The 17,613-nt window shown below is 53.0% G+C and overlaps 2 protein-coding genes across 2 annotated transcripts in view; both read right to left on the bottom strand.

Moving 5' to 3' along the window:
• Positions 1 to 1,416: 1,416 nt before the first annotated feature.
• LOC308235317 (leukocyte immunoglobulin-like receptor subfamily A member 6) lies at positions 1,417 to 6,347 on the bottom strand (the record flags this gene model as incomplete). Its single annotated transcript, XM_080644075.1, has 7 exons — positions 1,417 to 1,538; positions 3,978 to 4,277; positions 4,579 to 4,860; positions 5,078 to 5,389; positions 5,544 to 5,848; positions 6,050 to 6,059; positions 6,299 to 6,347. 7 exons carry the CDS (start codon positions 6,345 to 6,347, stop codon positions 1,417 to 1,419), a joined length of 1,380 nt encoding a protein of 459 aa, XP_080500201.1.
• Positions 6,348 to 14,678: 8,331 nt separating this feature from the next.
• LOC308235316 (immunoglobulin superfamily member 1-like) overlaps positions 14,679 to 17,613 on the bottom strand; it is a gene marked incomplete at its 3' end in the record, with an annotated part of 87,242 nt that continues 84,307 nt past the window's right edge. The window contains exons 23-25 of the mRNA XM_080644074.1: positions 16,410 to 16,523; positions 15,841 to 15,893; positions 14,679 to 14,822 (exon numbers count right to left, since the gene is read on the bottom strand). Of these exons, the coding sequence (XP_080500200.1) occupies positions 14,679 to 14,822; positions 15,841 to 15,893; positions 16,410 to 16,523 (311 nt within the window). The remainder of the gene's footprint in view (positions 14,823 to 15,840; positions 15,894 to 16,409; positions 16,524 to 17,613) is intronic.

The raw sequence follows: 17,613 nt of genomic DNA, 5'->3' as shown, positions 1-17,613 counted from the left end.
GGTCACTGGCAGATCCAGGTGCAGATACAGACTTGGGTTGTTTCCAGTTTGATTTTTTTGTTGGCAGTGATCCTTTCGAGGACGATCCTTTTGGGGAAATGGATCTATTTGAAGGTGATCATTTCAAAGATCAGACAGCTCTCTCAGGCAATCTCTTCATGACCCTGTGACCATGTGTGGTGTTGAGCCTTTCACGCAGCCGGCATCAGCAGTGACCCTTTGGTGGAAACCCTGAGGCACCGTGATCCTATCGCTCCAGGTGCAACCGATGGTGTTGCAGCTAGTGATTGGCCCACAGACCCGTTCACCAATATTAACAATGGTGGGAACGATTCCTATTGGAAATGCATGCATGACCTCCAAACTGACTGATGTACATGTATAAAACAAGTAAATCTGAACCGATTTAAAACTGGTCTAGAAAATTTTTAAAAAGCTACTTAAAACAAACGTTACGTAGTACTTAAATAAAATGCCAACAATTCAAAATTACTTTTTATCGAGATATTACGAGTTTTGCTCAAGATAGCAGAGGAAATAAAGGAAGTACTGAAATCCCCCCATGACCACAATAAAGGTGTGCCATCGGGAATAACGAAACTACAGAGCAAGCAGCATTGAGAACCAGCATTGGAATCCAGGTGAACAGCAGGTCCCAGGTAATGACACAAAGAAGAAGCCGCATGGAGATGGTAGGAGGGCGGAGATGTGCAATGGGCTGGACCACGTGGAGCAGGTGTCTGGATTTTTTACTTTTTACTTAGTGCTTCTTGGTTTAAAAATAATCCCTCAGCCCAGTAAGTGAGGCTCAGTGGTTGAACATCAGCCTGTGAGTCAGGAGGTCACTGGTTCAAATCCCGGTCAGGGCACATGCCTGCGTGGCGGGCTCCATCCTCCAAAGGGGCAGTGCAGGAGGCAGCTGATGTTTTTTTTCTCCTCAGTGTTTCCATTGTCTATCCCTCTCCTTTCGTCTCTCTCTAACATCAATAAAAACTTAGTTAAAAAAGTAAAAATGAAATAAAATAAAAAACAATCCCAGGGTTATGAAGATACCATGTTTTTTTGTTCTTGGGGATGGATGTGGCCCAGCATGAAGGGGTGTATAGATGTGAATCCAAAGCCGCCATGGGGGACGGACCCTCACATCACAGGGTGAGAACAGAAGGGCCGTGAAGGAGAGTCACAGAGGACAGGGGGGGAGGGAGAGCACCCCGGGCGGATGGAGGAGGTGTCCTCTACAGGGACATGGCCCATGTTCTCCTGCACCCCAACCTCGCCTACCACGTCTTCACCCATGTACGTTCTCAGCAGACAGGTTCCCCAGTTATGGTCCATAATCTCTTTCAGCACCTCCTGGGGTCATCAGATGGGCTCCAAGGCTCCCCCAGTCTGAACGGTGCATTGTTGCCTCTGGGTTCACATCCTGGCTGCATCGTGGATCCTTCTGGTGTCATTTCGAGCCTGAAATAGCAGCACCCCGAGCACCACCAGGACCAAGCCAGCCACGCCCATCCGGATGAGATTCTCCACTGTGTAGTCTTGGGGATGGGAAAACAGGAGTGGTAGGTAAAAAAAGTTTCAGAGGTCAGGGCAGACCCAAATCTCCGGGATTCTAGTGTCTTTCCTGGGCTCCCACCTCCCCTTCACTTCAGTGTCCCAGTGACATCTGAACTCAGCACCTATTCTGAGATACCTTGTCAGAGCTGTGCCCCAGAACTGAGGATGAGAGAAGATATGATCAAAGTTCAGAAATAACTAAGAGCTGTGTGTTCTGTGGTTCAGCCTGAGACTCAAGACCCCATGAGCTTATTCCCCTAAACCTGACAGATCCCACGTTCTCAATAGCTGGGGACCAGGGTCCATGGAGGAGGGTGTTGTGTCAGGGGCTCCTGAATCTCAGGAGCATGAAGGGGTGAAAGTCTGGGCTGGGTCTCCTTCATCCCACCCCACCCAGGTCCCTACTCTCTGAGGTCTGCATTTTCATCCTCACCTGGCATTGTTCATCTATTGATTCTTCTATTAACTCATTTATTTATTTTCTAAATATATTTTTATAGATTTCAGAGAGAAAGGGAGAGGGAGAGAGAGATAGAAACATCAATGATGAGAGAGAATCATTGATTGGCTGCCTCCTGCACACCCCCTACTGGTGACGGAGCCTGCAACCCGGGCATGTGCCCTTGGCTAAAATCAAACCTGGGACCCTTCAGTCCTGGGACCCTAGCATTCTATCCACTAAGCCAAACCAGCTAGGATTTAACTCATTTGTTATACAATTATACAAATGAATACCTACAGTGGTAGATTATTTACCAAATGAAAAATGTGGGGATATGGATGCTAATGGTGTGAGTTTTTTTTAAAATCTCAAAGTACAATAAAGGTCATAACATAGGAAGTCCACACTTCTGGCTCAAACTTTAGTCACAGAGAAAAATTCTGTTAATTACAATAATTAGTGAGTATCCAAAGTAGGAAATCATGTCAATCTGTTCCCCTATTTTGATATAAAACCCACGATTTAAACAAATTTATTTACCCGCCCCCCCGCCTCCTCGTTACAGTGATCCATGCAATAACTCTCAATGTCAGCTCCACAATTCAGAAAATGCACAGGGACGATCAGCGTCACTCAGTTGGGTTAATATCCAAATGGGTGACACCAAGAAGCCTTTGTAATGTGTGTCATGTGGTTAAAGGTCAGAGAAAAGATAATGATGGGGGAATGAGCATCTGTCAGGAAAAGAGAGCATTCCTAGTAAACCCCAATGAGACAGAAGAACGGATTGGGAGAAAGCGGCCCATAGTGCTTTCAATATAAAATGCAAAATTGTAAGTGGATTTGCCTTGACAGAACGTTGGGTGTGAATTAAGCTGCTTTCCGGATGGGAAGCTGTGGCCCATTTTGGTCTGTCATTCCATCCTATGGGACGTGGAGGGAGAAAAATAGGTATGCCATCGGGAATAAAGAAGTGACATTTCCTTTGACTGGTGAGTATTATAATTTAATATCAGAGGGACCAACTGAAAAACAGTCCACAGGGAGAGAAGCTTTAGGAGGCTAACAGGTCATGATATAAATATGTCCAAACAATAGCTTTCCTATGTGCACTTACAACCATTTAGAAAATCTACAGGAATCAAACGGCTTACTCACCAATTACAATGTTAGAGGTGCAATTCTCTAAGTGGGCTGTGCATTTACTCAATTTTACAAATAGCTGTCAAAGTGCTTCTGAAGCGCATTCATAAAGCTCATTTGAAAATGTGCGTGATAAGACTTTATATAAACAAGAAGTTGTTTTCCATAATAAAGGTCTGAATTTAATCTACTCCCAATGAAAATAGGAATAGAATATTAATCTTTCGATCTGGACTCCATATAATGTAAGCTAAATTGTGAGCTTATAGACTGAAGTATGGCCTGAAGGTTCTCTAAAAGGAGCCATAATAGACCCGTGTGCACAGAAACCCTGAGCAGAGGTGAAGGCACAGAGTCTGGGCAGGAGGCCCCAGGTCCCCAGGAGGCCGGCAGGGTCCCTCCTCATTCTCAGGTGAGCACTAAGGGCCTGGAGGCCTCCAGGTGAGCACAGGGGGCCGTGCAGTGTGGTGCCCACAGGCAGGATGCTTCTCTCTACAGGGGAGTGTCCAGTGGGGGCTGGGACCCAGGGACCCAGATTCTGAGATGAAGACATCAGGAGGTGAGTGGGGGTGGAGGTGGGGTCTGTGTTCTCTGCTCAGTCTAATCACATTCCTGCTCATTTCACTCACATCTCACTCGCCCTCCCTCTCCTTCATGTCTGCTGAGGTTCAGAAAGGGGTTTCAGGTGTGGGATGTCCTGTCTCTACTCTCTCGTGGACTATACCCTGTTCTGTGGAACCTCCTCCCGCTCCTTGTTTATTACTGTCACCCACACTGCTAGGGACAGGGCCCTGAGCTGACTGCGCACAGAAAGGACAGGGTCAGGGCTCCTCACCTGAGACCACCAGCTCCAGGGGGTCACTGGGCTGGGACAGCAGGTAGGGGGAGGTGCTGTTGGAGCCATAGCACCTGTAGGTCCCCTGGTGGCCTGAGCTCACAGGACTGAGGGTGAAGGTGGCCTGAGAGGGTGCAGACGTGTCCTGCAGACTGAGGTGCTGGGGAGGGTCCAGCGACCCCTCCCTGTGCAGGTGGAAGGTGTCCAACCAGATCTCAGCCCCACACTGCAGGGTCACGTTCACTCCCCTGGGCACTGAGGGTCCGGGCTGGGCTGAGAGGGAGGGTTTCCTGTACATTCCTGGGGAGAGGAAGGTTGTGGTGTACAGAGAGCCACCCTCCCCTCATGCCCTTGACCCTGAGCTGAGGGACCTTGTCCTTCTCCAGAGACTCTGTCTGTGACCCCTGCCAGCTCCTCTCAGTCCCCCTGGGGGGTGTCTTATATCTCAATGACCTCACCCCCTTTCTCACTCACTCCCCTAGACCTCTGCCCAGCTCAGCCTCTGCTCCAGGCCCCTCTCCTGGGCCCCATCACACCCCGGTGACCCTGGGCCCAGAGCCCTGAGCAGAGCCTCAGCACAGGGGCAGGGCTGGCTCCTCACCTGCCACCAGGATGTCCAGGGGGGCGCTGGGGGCCGACCACGCCGAGGAGAGGTGGTGTCCAGTGTAGCATCTGTACCGGCCCCCGTGGGTGCGGTTCACGGGGCCCAGGGGGAAGTCGGGGCTGCTCTGCCCATCGAGGCGCTGGGGGGGTGTGAACCCCTCGTCCTTGGTCAGCGCGAATCTGTCAAAGCCGCCCTCCGCGTGGCACTTGAGGGTCAGGCTGTGTCCAGGCAGCACCAGCGCGCCTGGCTGGGCCGAGAGGGCGGGCTCCCTGTGCACACCTGGGAGGAGGGGACAGTGGCACCAGGGGACACCCCACATCGCCCACTGGGCCGCAGGGAGAGGTCTCCCATGTCCCTCCGTGAGCCTCCCGCCTGTGGGTCTGTCCCCAAGAGGCCAGTGTCACTGACACCATGAGTCCAGGGCCCCAATGGACACACAGCACCGTCATTTTGGGCCCAGGAAACAGATGGAGTTGCACCTGGGTCTGTCCCTCACCTGTGACCTCGATGTGCAGAGGGTCACTGGGCTGTGTCCATACGTTGGGGTTGAAGCTGTGAGAACCATAGCATCTGTAGGTCCCCCCATGGGAGGGGCTCACTGGGCCCAGAGGAAAGATAGCCTTGGTCCTCCTCCTCCAAGGATGGATCATGGGTTCTGATTCCATGTGTCCGGGCGGGTCAGTCCCTCCCTCCTTCAGCAGATGGAAAGGGCCCGATGTGAGCCCTGAGCTGCAGGAGAGGGACACGTTCCCTCCTGAGGCCACCACAGGGCCTGGCTGGGCTGAGAGGGCGGGTGCTCTGCCCAGTCCTGAGGGAGGAGAAAGGGTCTGTGTTAAAGGGACCGTCACCCTCCTGTCCCAGGTGTGTTCTGTGAGGGGTGGGGTCCCCTTGAGGCCACACTTTACTCCCTCTGCCTGTGACCTGGAGCCCACAGTGGGGAGGGAACCCGGTGTCTCCCTTACCTGTCACCACCAGGAGCAGGGGGTCACTCCGCTCTGAGAGTATGTCCCCAGTGCTGTAATATGCACACTGGTACAGCCCTGCGTGGGATGGGGTCATGGCTTCAATGAGGAAACCGGCCTTGTTGCTGGAGTTCTGTGGGATCCTTGTTTCCCAGGGCTCAGAGCCCCTCTCTTTATACAGACAGTAGGCACTAGCCTGCAGAGACCCCTGACACCAGATGGTCACGGGGCTGCCCTCGGTGACGATGGGGCCTGGGTCAGCCCAGATGGAGGGTTTGGGGACGACTCCTGGAAAGGAATCAGACCTGACATGTCAGGGGCTTCCTTCTCCCCGCTTTCCCCAGCTGTCACTCCCAGGCCCCTCCCAGATTGGTCACCATTATTCCAAACCCTGTGTCTCCTCAGCTGCCCAGAGGGTGACTGTGCTGAAACAGGAGGTTACGGGAGAGCGGTGTTGGGGGGGGGGGGTCGGCAGGGGGTGGGGAGGTGCGGGAAGAGAGACTCACCTGCCTGTACCTGGTCCCACGGGCCCTGACACAGCCCTGGAAGAGAGTCCCTGTGAGAACCGTCCCCAGCCGCACACAGGAGCTCCAGGCCTGGTCTGGGCCCCTGAGCTCTGGGGGCAGACCTGGGGCTGAGCACGTCTCCTCCCCATAAGTCCTGTCCCCACTGAGCCTCCTGAGTCCTGGGGTCTTGCAAGGTCAGGACCTGGGAGGGGAGGGGCCCCATCCCTCCTCCTTTCCCCACAAACTCACCAAGGCCCAGGAGGACAATGAAGGTCAAGGTTGTGGTGCTGTCTGCCATGGTCCCCAGTGGCAATGATGACGGATCAAGTCCACAGAGCTGAGCAGCACAAGCAGATGAACGGATGTGACAGGGCCTGGGCTCCAGGTGACAGGTCCCTGTTTCTTCATCAGCCTCACTCTGCTCTCCCTGAAGGATGGCTGAGGACACAGCAGGTTCCGGGACCTTCAGGACCAGATCTGAGTCTCAGCAGACCCCCCACGCTCTGCCTCCACCTCCTGTCCAACCCCAATCCAGAGGGTGACCCCGGTCCCAGTACCTGAGGGCGCAGGGCGCAGGGCAGAGCAGAAGGAAGCACCAGCTCCTGCCTCTCACAGTCTGTGTGACCATGGGAATGCCTTTCTCTTTCCTGAGACTCCACACATGCACGTTTTCTCCCGTCCCTTCACCGACCCGTCAGCCCAGTGATGGGTACCGAGCGGTTAACCCCCCTCTTCCTTTCCCCAGAGCTCACCGAGGCCCAGAAGGGCAGGCAGGTCCTGGGTCGGGGTGCTTCCTCACATGGTCTCCAGTGTGAAGACCACATAAACCCTGCAGAGCCTGGGTGACAAAGGCAAGAATGGGGTGTGTCAAGGTCCAGTCCCCAAGTGATACGTCACTGGTTCCTCATCAGTGGCCTCACAGCAAGGGAAGTAGCCCCTCCCGGAAGGGTGGGCCTTAGGGGACAGCACGCTGTGGGATCTCTGAGACTGACCTCAGTCTCACCAGACCCCACACGCTCTGCCTCCACCTCAGGCCAAATCCAAATCCAGAGGGAGACAGCCGTCCCTGGTGATGAGGGTGGAGGAGCAGGGCAGGAGAGGACTTCACTCAGTTTCTGGCCCAATTCTGACTCTGCCTTTTCTAGAACCTCTGCGAGCTTGTGTAGGACACTCCCTTTCCTGAGCCTCTGTAAGTGCAATTGCTCTTCCCTTCCCTCACTGGCCAGGCAGTCAGGCAGCACTTACTGAGCAGTGACCCTGGGCCATCACTGCCCAGGCAATCAGGCAGTACTTACTGAGCAGTGACCCTGGGCCTTCACTGGCCTGGCAGTCAGGCAGTACTTACTGAGCAGTGACCCTGGGCCATCACTGGCCAGGCAGTCAGGCAGTACTTACTGAGCAGTGACCCTGGGCCTTCACTGGCCAGGCAGTCAGGCAGTACTTACTGAGCAGTGACCCTGGGCCTTCACTGGCCAGGCAGTCAGGAAGTACTTACTGAGCAGTGACCCTGGGCCTTCACTGGCCAGGCAGTCAGGAAGTACTTACTGAACAGTGACCCTGGGCCCTCACTGGCCAGGCAATCAGGCAGTACTTACTGAGCAGTCACCCTGGGCCCTCACTGGCCTGGCAGTCAGGCAGTACTTACTGAGCAGTGACCCCGGGCTGTCATTGGCCAGGCTCTGGAGAGTCACAGCTGAAGATCAGGGATCCCTTCCCTGGACTCTTGGGGCTGAGATGAATGAAGCAGATGTTACAGATATTTAGACGGCAGACAGTTCAGTTACAGTCTCGTGTACCCGTTGGGAGAATAAAGGAAATGAGATAATGAGATTCAATGACAGGTAGATGCCACACAACCCGGATCCTGGCTGAGGGGGTCCTTCTCAGGCGTGGACTGACCCATGGCATGAGCAGGGAGCGACCCAGAGAGTGGGCCGCGGGGGGTCGTCTTTGACCAGAAAATCTTGAGCTGTTGTCAGAAGTGAGAGCAGTCAGGCGAAGGATCAGGCTAGTCACACAGGGTCTAGTGCACCACGCAAGTATTCGGGATTTTAGCTCCAAGCCAATGGGATAAATTTGAAGCAACAGATTGTACGAAAAGATTTCTGATTTAAAGAGGTGACCACTATATGAAAATGTCATGCAGACCAGCTCTATTGATTGTTAATGCCATTGATAATAAAATGCCAATGTTCACTTGGCCCCTGGATGGTCTGTTTGTCAGTATCTTAAGTCATTTATGTGGTTTTTGAGTATAACTCTTACACTAACCTTAAACACAATGTACACTTTCAGTTGAGTCAGATGAGACAGGATGGGTCATGGTCCAGCAGGTTGGAAAGGAGGTGGCTATGTTCAGAGGGAGAAAGAGAGAGAGAGATAGATAGAGAGAGGGAGAGAGAGAGAGAGAGAGATTTATTGTCCCTCTTATTTATGCATTCATTGCTTGATTCTTGTATGTGGCCTTACCAGTGTTTGAACTTGTCACCTTGGCGTATCGGGATGACGCTCTAACCAACTGAGTCACTTGACTGCACAGAATTTTCCAACAGCTCCGTTTCTGAGTGTGGTTTGGTGTGGAGGGGAGTGTGGGTAACTGAGTGAGTTGGGTTGTGGAGGGAGAGTCGTGTTTGCTGGGGCTGGTGAGTTTAGCTCAACCTGACCATTCACAGCCTTGAATATCAGATGTGCAACTCGGATCTCTTCTGAAGGTGGAAACTGGTGGAGGGGGTGCAGCAGGCAGGCTCAGACCAGATGGGGCTATAGGAAGGGTCCTCAGGAGGTGGGGAGAGGAGAGAATTAGAGAAAGGGTGGGGCCTGGTTGGAGGACCAGGAAGGAGGCTGACTGGATGACACAGATGAGACATTTTGAGTCTGTGGTTGGTTGGGGGGCACTGCTCCGAAGGGCTCAATGGGGCACGTGGAGTGAGTTGATGGTCTCTGTGAAGTGCTCCAATGAGGACGTGAAGGCTGCTCTACTCTCCTTGGTGCCTGCAGGAGCCAGTGGGGCCGTCCCAGGGAGGACACCCCAGGGGAGAGGGAGGCCTGGGAGATGCTGAGAAGACTGATCTCCATTTCTCAGAGGAAAGCAGGGCCCCAGTGGGACTGTGGACTTTCTTTCTCCACACACTTCCCTTCACTGACTTCCTGTTTCTGTAGGTCAGCCCCATCTGTTTCTTCATGGCTCTCCTTGGAAACCTCTGAGTCATTGCTGCCTCCTCTGGGCCCTGCCTCCCCTGAGCAGAGCTCCTCCCTCACACTGGGAATTCCTTCTGCCACACTGGGCAAGTGCCTGCACGGGAGGCAACCCTGATTTCTTTCTTTTTTTTTTTTAAAAAAATATTTTTATTGATATTTTACAGAGAGGAAGGGAGAGGGATAGAGAGCTAGAAACATCGATGAGAGAGAAACATCGATCAGCTGCCTCCTGCACACCTCCCACTGAGGATGTGCCCGCAACCAAGGTACATGCCCTTGACCAGAATCGAACCCGGGACCCTTCAGTCCGCAGGCCGACGCTCTATCCACTGAGCCAAACCGGTTTCGGCAAACCCTGATTTCAAAATGAACACAGACAGACTTGGGGACCTGCCACAATTTATGTTATTGATCTCCCAGCAAAGGAGAATGTCGTCAATGAAGAAAAACAGATTTAAACAATTAGATAGTGACCATTTCACAAATTTGTTGAGTCATACATTTACACATCCAAGGTATTCAGCTATAAATATTTAAAGCCCAGTTGGTGTGGCTCAGTGGTTGAGTTGACCTATAAAGCATGAGGTCATGGTTCCATTCCTGGTGAAAGCAAATGCCCAGTTGTGGGCTTGATCTCCAGTGTGGAGCATGCAGGAGGCAGCTGATCAATGATTCTCTCATCATTGATGTTTCTCTCTCTCTCCTTCTTTCTTCCTCTCTTAAAGCAATAAAAATGTATTTTAAAACGTTCCTCTCTTTTTCTTTAATCTTTGCCTTTTTAATTATGATGTATCTTGGTGTGGGCCTCTTTGGGTTTTTCTTGTTTGGGACTTGTGTGTCTTCTTTCTTCACTAGGTTAGGGAAGTTTTTGGTCATTATTTCTTCAAATAAGTTCTCATTCCCTTGCTCTCTCTCTCTTCTCCTTCTGGTACCCCTATGATGCTGATGTTGTTCTACTTCATGTTGTCCCAAAGGTCCCTTAAACTATCCGCATTCTTTACATTTTTTTTTCTTTTTGCTGCTCTGATTTTTTTCTACCTTGTCTTACAAATCACTCATTTGATCTTCTGCTTTATTTAACCTATTGTTCATTCCTTCCAGTGTATTCTTTTTCAAAATCCTCACCTGAGGATATGTTTTTTTAAAGTTTATTTTATTTATTTTATTTTTGTTAATCCTCACCAGAGGATATTTTTTCCATTGCTTTTCAGAGAGAGGGGAGGGGAGGTGGGGGAGGGAGGGTGGGCAAGAGAGAACATCAGTGTGAGAGAGACACATGGACTGGTTGCCTTCCTCCCATGCCCCAACTGGGGCTGGGGATCAAGCCTGATACCCAGGTATGTGCCATTGACCTGGAATGGAACCTGAGACTCTGAGGTGCAGGGGCCTACGCTCTACCCACTGAGAAACACCAGCCAAGGCTAAAAGTGATTTTTGAGACAAAAAGGGAAGGAGAGAGGGAGAGAGAAACATTGATTGGCTGCCTCCTGTATGCACCCTAACCAGGGGCCAAACCCACAACTAGGTATGTTCCCCGAAGAGGAATTAAACCCAGAGCCTTTGGTGTATGTGACAATGCTCCAATTGAATGAGCCACCCAGCCCCGGCCAGTGTATTCACGATGTCATATATTGTATTCTTCATTTCTGACTTTTAAAGAAGTTTTTTTCGTGCTGTTATACCTTTCCCTAAGTTCCTGGAACACCTTTATAACCATTACTTTGAACTCTATATCTGATAAACTGCTTGCTTCCATTTGATTTAGTTGCTTTTTTTTTTTTTTGAGACTTCTGTGTTTGTTTTTTTCTTTTCTTCATTTAGGGCCTGTTTCTCTGTCTCCCTATTTTGGCTCCCTCTTTGTGTTAATTTTCTGTGTATGAGTTAGGTCTGCCATGACTCCCAGCTTGGTGGGGTGGCCTAATGTGGTAGATGTCCTGTGGGACCAAGTGCCGCAGTCTCTTTGATCACCTAAGCTGGGTCCTCTAGGGATGTCCCTTGCGTGGATTATGTGGGCCCTCCTCTTGTAATTGAGTCTTTTTTAAAAAAGAAAAAGAGTATATTATATTCTGTCAACATTTATTTGGTCTTAGTCCCAGGCCTGGCCTCGCCCCGCCCCTGGCCCCGCCCCTGGCCCCGCCCCTGTCCCCCGTCCCGCCTCTTGCCTGGCTCCCAGCCTGCCCCTCTCCTTCCCCCCCCCCATCCCTCGTCTTCAATCTCTCATTTGGACAGATAACTGGTCAACCCGATCACTCTGACCCACTCCCAGAGAGAAAGTCCGGGCCAGGCCATCTGCTTGACCCTATCTCTCATGGTCCCCACTGCTTTGAGACTGGCTGGCCATCTGGTTGACCCCGTCTCTCACGATCTCCACTGATGTTCAAGACTAAGTCCGGGCCGGCCATCTGGTCGACCCTGATCTCACAGTCTCCACTGCTGCCCAAAACTAAGTCGGGGCCGGCCATCTAGTCATCTAGTTGACTGGAGCCACCGCACAACCCTAGGTCCCTGAGGCCGCCCTGCGCCTGCAGTTTTGGGAGTGCTGGTAGACCGGGTTCCTAGGAGGGGGAGGAAAATATGGGGAGGAGGGAGCCGGCCCTCAGCCCCCCTGGGAAAGGGGCCGTGTCCGCAGCCACCCACCCCCACTTCCCAGTCCCAGCCCTGAGCCCGAAGGCCCTGGTGGGGTCATGAGAGGAGGCCAGGAGTGAAAGGAAGGAAAGGAAGGGGACCCCGCCTTAAGCTCCGCGTGCGGTTTCCCGCCCAACCCCTTCCTTACTTCAGCTGCCCACTGAGCCGACCTGGGGAAGGAGAGGGGCCAGAATAAGACAAACCCTTGTGTGGAGGGCTGACTTTCAATAGATCGCAGCGAGGGCCCTGCTTTGCTAAGTACGAAACCCCGACCCAGAAGCAGGTCGTCTAGGAATGGTTCAGCACCAGGTTCCCCACTAATGTGCGTTGGGTGAAGGGCAAGGGGTCAGCCCCCTTTCCGGCCACACCCAGTTTCCCAGGATGAAGGGCTCTCCGCTCCGGACCCGTGTAATTGAGTCTTGATGGCTATTGTGTTTGTGGTGGGATCGGCCCTTAGGCTGGCTGACTGGGAGGCTCACCCGGGACCGCGGCCTGCCAGCTGCTGGGCAGATGCTGACCACAGGAAGCGGCATTCGCCTCAGCAGGGTCTGCTGTCTGGAGATCTCCCTTTGGATGTGCCGCTTGTGAGGCTAGTGGGGTCCTGCTCTGATGGCGTCTGAGGCTGGCCACTGGTGGGTTGGTTCTGGGCCTCTTGGGAGGGACTCGGGTGCAGGCCAAGGTCAGCCACTGCCTGTGAGACGGGGGCCCTTTTCGCGTGCCTGCCCCTCCTGCCAGTCGCCATGTGGCTTCTTCTGTGAATCCTTGGCTCTGTGCCTCCGCCTCAGCTGGTCTCCAGGTGGCTCTTCAGGGTGATTGCTCCTTCATTTAGTTGTAACTCCAGTTTGGTCCTGGGAGGAGGTGAGTGTAGTAGCTTCCACATGCTCCGCCTCCACCTTGAAATCTGCATCTGCAGTTAACATGGGCGTTGTCAGGAGGCCCCATGGAAGGACTGAAGGAAGAGGACCATAGCAGCGTGGCACACACCTGGTCAGCCGCAGCCTTGTAGGGGTTCCGCGGCTCCTGGGGGCCTGCAGGTCGGTCAGTGAGGCGGGAGGGGGGAGGGGGGAGGGGGGAGGGAGGAGAGCTGCGGTAGGGCCGCCCTGGCAGCTGCTGCCCATCACTCCCTTAAAGCATTCTCTCACTTCTGTGTTGTTCTAAATGCACACAGTGATTACTGAGAAGTCTGGCTTTGATTTCAAAATGCAGGCGTATTGCTGATAGAACCAGTGACTCCCAGAGGGTCCCAGGAGTGGCCGGGCCCACGTCTGGTCTCCAGGCTGCTGGGGTCAGGAGGCCGCACCTCGCAGCTCTGGCCATAAGCCAGGCGTGGGCTTCTGTTTGATGTATGTGCAGTGACCAGGGGTTTTGCTGTGTGTGTGTGTGGGGGGGTGGGGTGAGGAGGACATAGGTCTGCTCCCCCTTGGTCTAAAACTGGAAGTCTGAAACGCCATTGGTTTTTAGATATTAGTAATGTTTCCAGTGACATTGGATACATCCTTTTCAAATTAGAATAATAGATCTTTATACTACTTTAGATTGTGTGTGTGTTTCTATGTGTGTCCATGTCTTTGTCCGTGTCTGCATGTGTGTGTATGTCCATGTGCGCCCACGTATATATCAGTGTATGTTTGTGTATATGTCCCTATGTGCCCATGTGTATGTCCATGTGTATATGTGTGTGTATTTCATACATGCATAGTGTTCATAAGCCTTTAGCAGAGAAACTTTCTGAACTTTAAGGTTACTTTGCAGGAAACTGTTGTTTTTTTTTATTATTATTTTTTTTTAAAATATATATTTTTTTATTGATATTTCACAGAGAGGAAAGGAGAGGGATAGAGAGCCAGAAACATCGATGAGAGAGAAACATCGATCAGCTGCCTCCTGCACACCTCCCACTGAGGATGTGCCCGCAACCAAGGTACATGCCCTTGACCGGAATCGAACCCGGGACCCTTCAGTCTGCAGGCCGACGCTCTATCCACTGAGCCAAACCGGTTTCGGCTGTTGTTTTTTTTTTTTTTAAAAAAATATATATATATCTTATTGGTTTCAGAGAAGAAGGGAGAGGAAGAGAGATAGAGAAACATCCATGATGAGAGAGAATCACTAATCGGCTGCCTGCTGCACGCTTACCACTGGAGATCGTGCCCGCAACACAGGCACGTGCCCTTGACCAGAATTGAACCCGGGACCCTTCAGCCCGCAGGCCAATGCTCTATCCACTGAGCCAGACCAGCTAGGGCTGCAGGAAAGTTTTGAATTACAGATTCAATGTGTTTAACAAACATGACAATTCAGTTTCATATTTAACCCACGTGAGTGAAATCTTACGGTTCTTGTCCTTTTCTTTCTTTCTTCTCTTAGCGTGATACTCTCCACTCCACCCATGTTGTGGCAAATGGCAGTGTGTCATGTTTTATGGCTGAGAAATATTCTGTTTGTATAGTTACCACATCTTTATCCCATCATCAGTTCAAGGACACATAGGTTGTGTCTATGTTCCGCTTCATAGGTTTAATGTATGATATTTACATTGTCATTCACTTAATGCATTCTCTCACTTCTGTTTTGGTTTTAGATTCACAAATTGATTACTGAGAAGTCTTGCTTTGATTCCAGAATGTAGGCATATTGCTTATAGAACCGGGTGACTCCCACAGGGTGCCAGGAGCTGCCGGGGGAGCACGTCTGGTCTCCAGGCTGGCTGGGGTCACTAGCTGAGTCTCCCCGGGGGAAATACCTATGCCTTCTTGGGTCCCTGCAGGCCCCCTCCCTGGAGTGTGGGGTCTGGGTCCTTCCTGGGCTAGTGGATGGCTAGAGCTGCGTACAAGCTGGACTCTTCTGGGGGCTCCTCTGATGGGGAGGATGGGGGTGCACTTGTCTGCCGTCTGAGGGCCAAGAGGTTCAGCTGGGCGTAGGTCCCATCCTGGGGGGCGTCAGGTGCAGCCTGGAGCAGGGGGGGAGAGAGAGGGATGACACTTGGTTGGGGTTGGGGAAACCTGGAGGTCTGCAGAGAATGGGACTCACCGCACTGTCCATCTGTCTGTCCTCTTCTGCTTCTCTGCCCTTTGTGTCCAGCAGTTCCTCTGACAGGGAGGAAGGAGAGGTGGCCATTCCCTGCCTGGGTCCTGGTCTTGAGTGGCTTACATGGGGGCCTTCATCCTGCCTTGTCTGAAGGAGACAGTGAGACAGAACAGTGTCTCCTTGATTCCACAGTAGAAATCCTCCTGTCAATTATCCTCACGTTGCCAGAGAGATGATTTACACTTTAAATAGATCAGGCCCCTCTCCTGATGGCATCTACAGGGACTTCCCGAACCTTGGGGCCTCTGGATGCTTCTGTAGTTCTGACTCTCATCCTAACGCGCTCTCTCTTGCTCACTGGGCTCAAGTCTCATGGCCCCTCCTCCTGAAGAAGCAGGCCCTGCCTCAGGACCTTTGCGCCCGCTCTTTCCCTGTCCCCCCACCATGCCCTCTATCCCCTCCTCTTGCTTTATGTTCCTTCACAGCACTTTGCTCTCTGGGACACTGTCTGCTTGTTTGCATATTGTCTCCCTCGCCCACAGGTGAGCTCGATGCGTGTGGAGACAGTGTGGCTCAGGGCTGCACCGTGGCCCCTAAATGGAGCTGGGAAACAGTGCACCCAGTCACATCTGCTGGGTGAATGACTGAAGGGGTCCTGGGGACCTGTGGGTGAGTCACTTATTCCTGCCTCCACCTGAGACCTGGGGCTGCACAAGGTCACACAGAGGACGAGGGGCCAGCAAAGGGCGCCCCATAGGAGGGGCCATGAGGTCACAAGGAAACCAGGAGGAGTGAGTCACAGCAGGACGACCTGGGGACCCAGAGGGGAGGTCAGTGTGGACGCTGCTGAGAAGCAGGTGAGGTGGGACAGGGAAGGGTCCATTGGATTAAACTGGGCAACAGAAGGTCCTTGGAGGCCTGGACAGGAGCAGGGGTCTCACCGGAGGGTCCAGCTCCACGCTCTCCCCAGGCTGCGTGTCCTTCACAGAAGCATCTGCTGGGGCAGAACAGGGGGGTCTCCTGGCAGGTCCCTGAGATCTCAGGGCTGCAGACCCTGCCTGCTCCCAGATGGGCCATTAACCCAGGGTGAGGTGCAGATCCAGGCCACACAGTGTGGGTCTCAGTCCTTCTCACCCTGACCCCCATCCTCCCAGCCTAACCCTCCCCATTGCCTCCTGAAATCCCTGAACCCCCTTCCCCAGGGCAGCTGTCTCATCCCCTCATACAGGGGCTCCTGCTGGGCGTCAACAGCTGGGCTGCAGCTGGGGGAGGAGACAGGAGAGTTAGGGCAGGAGGGGGGAGGGGAGCCAAGGTCAGTGAAAGCCTGGGGCCTCTGGGGCAGGCCAACAGGACACTCTATCTACTGAGCCTAACCAGCGAGGGCTCCACATTTTCTGATTTGAGGTTCTGGAGAAATGCACTCCCTGACCTTCTCCTGCTGTTTGGTTTTCCTGTGACAGGTGCTCTGAGCCCCCCGCCCCCTCCTGTGACCCAGGTCACCCCTACTCACTGCCTTTGCTCTGATGCCGGAATCGGAATCGGAGGAAGAGGAAGAGAAGGAGGGAGAGCAGCAGGATGAGGGCCACCGAGACCCCACTCAGGATGATCAGGTTCCAGTTGAGACCTTGAACACAAGTGATGATGAATGAGCCAATGACGTAATAAATGAGCACCTACTGTGTGTGAGGCACATGCTAGGGTCTGTCATTCATCTCTTCTAATTTCACCATAGTCATGTGACCGGGATTGCTGACCCCACCACCCATTTCACTGAGGCTCAGAGAGGTTAATCAGAAGCTCAGGTCACCCAGCCTGGGCGGGGCAGGGCTGGGACTGGAACCTGGGACAGGGTGATCCCTGTGTGTTGTTGTTACTATTATTATTGTTTTAATCCTCACCCAAGGATATCTTTTCCATTGATCTTTAGAGAGAGTGGAAGTCAGGGAGGAGCGGGGGGGGGGAAAGAGAGAGAAAGAGAGAGAGAGAGACATTGATGTGAGAGAGACAAACTGACTGGTTGCCTCCTGCATGTGCCCTGACCAGGGTGGGGGTGTAGTCTGCAGCTAAGGTTTGTGCCCTTGACGGGGGACTGAACCTGCGACCCTTTAGTCCAAGGGCTGACGCTCTAACCGAGAGCAAAACTGGTCAGCGCATTATGACTATTGTTATTGTTACTAGAGGCCCGGTGCTCGAAATTCATGCAAGAGCCAGCCTCCCTGCCCCTGGCTGCCGGCACTGGCTTCCCTTGGGCACCAGGACCTGGGCTTCTCTCGCAGCCACGTGTCCAGTCTAATTAGCATATTACCCTTTTATTATTATAGATTATTATGATGATTCATGCTGTCCCTGTGCCTGCAGGTAGACCCACCCCTCTCCATCCCAGCCCAGATCCCTGTCCCACTCTGCAGCCTGATCCTCCCCTCCCCCGCAACTGGGGCCTGTGCACGTGGGGCGCCTACGGGCAGGGCAGGAGGGAGGCCTGGGTCCTTCCTGAGCTCTAGTCAGGGCCGGGCTGCGTGCTGAGGGCCTTCCCTTTGAGGGAGGTGGGGGCCTGACCCACAGCCCATGGACCAGGACTCAGAGGAACAGACGTGTCCCAGGTCCCACAGGCGGGCAAGAGCAGAGCTGGGACTTGAACCAGGGCTGAGGCTTCTCCTCCTGACTGCACGGCTGCTCCTTGGGTGGTGTGGAGGAGACTCAGACACCACCTGAGT

This window comes from Plecotus auritus (assembly GCF_963455305.1).
Source record: "Plecotus auritus genome assembly, chromosome: 10".
NCBI lineage: Eukaryota > Metazoa > Chordata > Mammalia > Chiroptera > Vespertilionidae > Plecotus > Plecotus auritus.
This window is presented reverse-complemented; position numbering and strand designations above follow the sequence as displayed.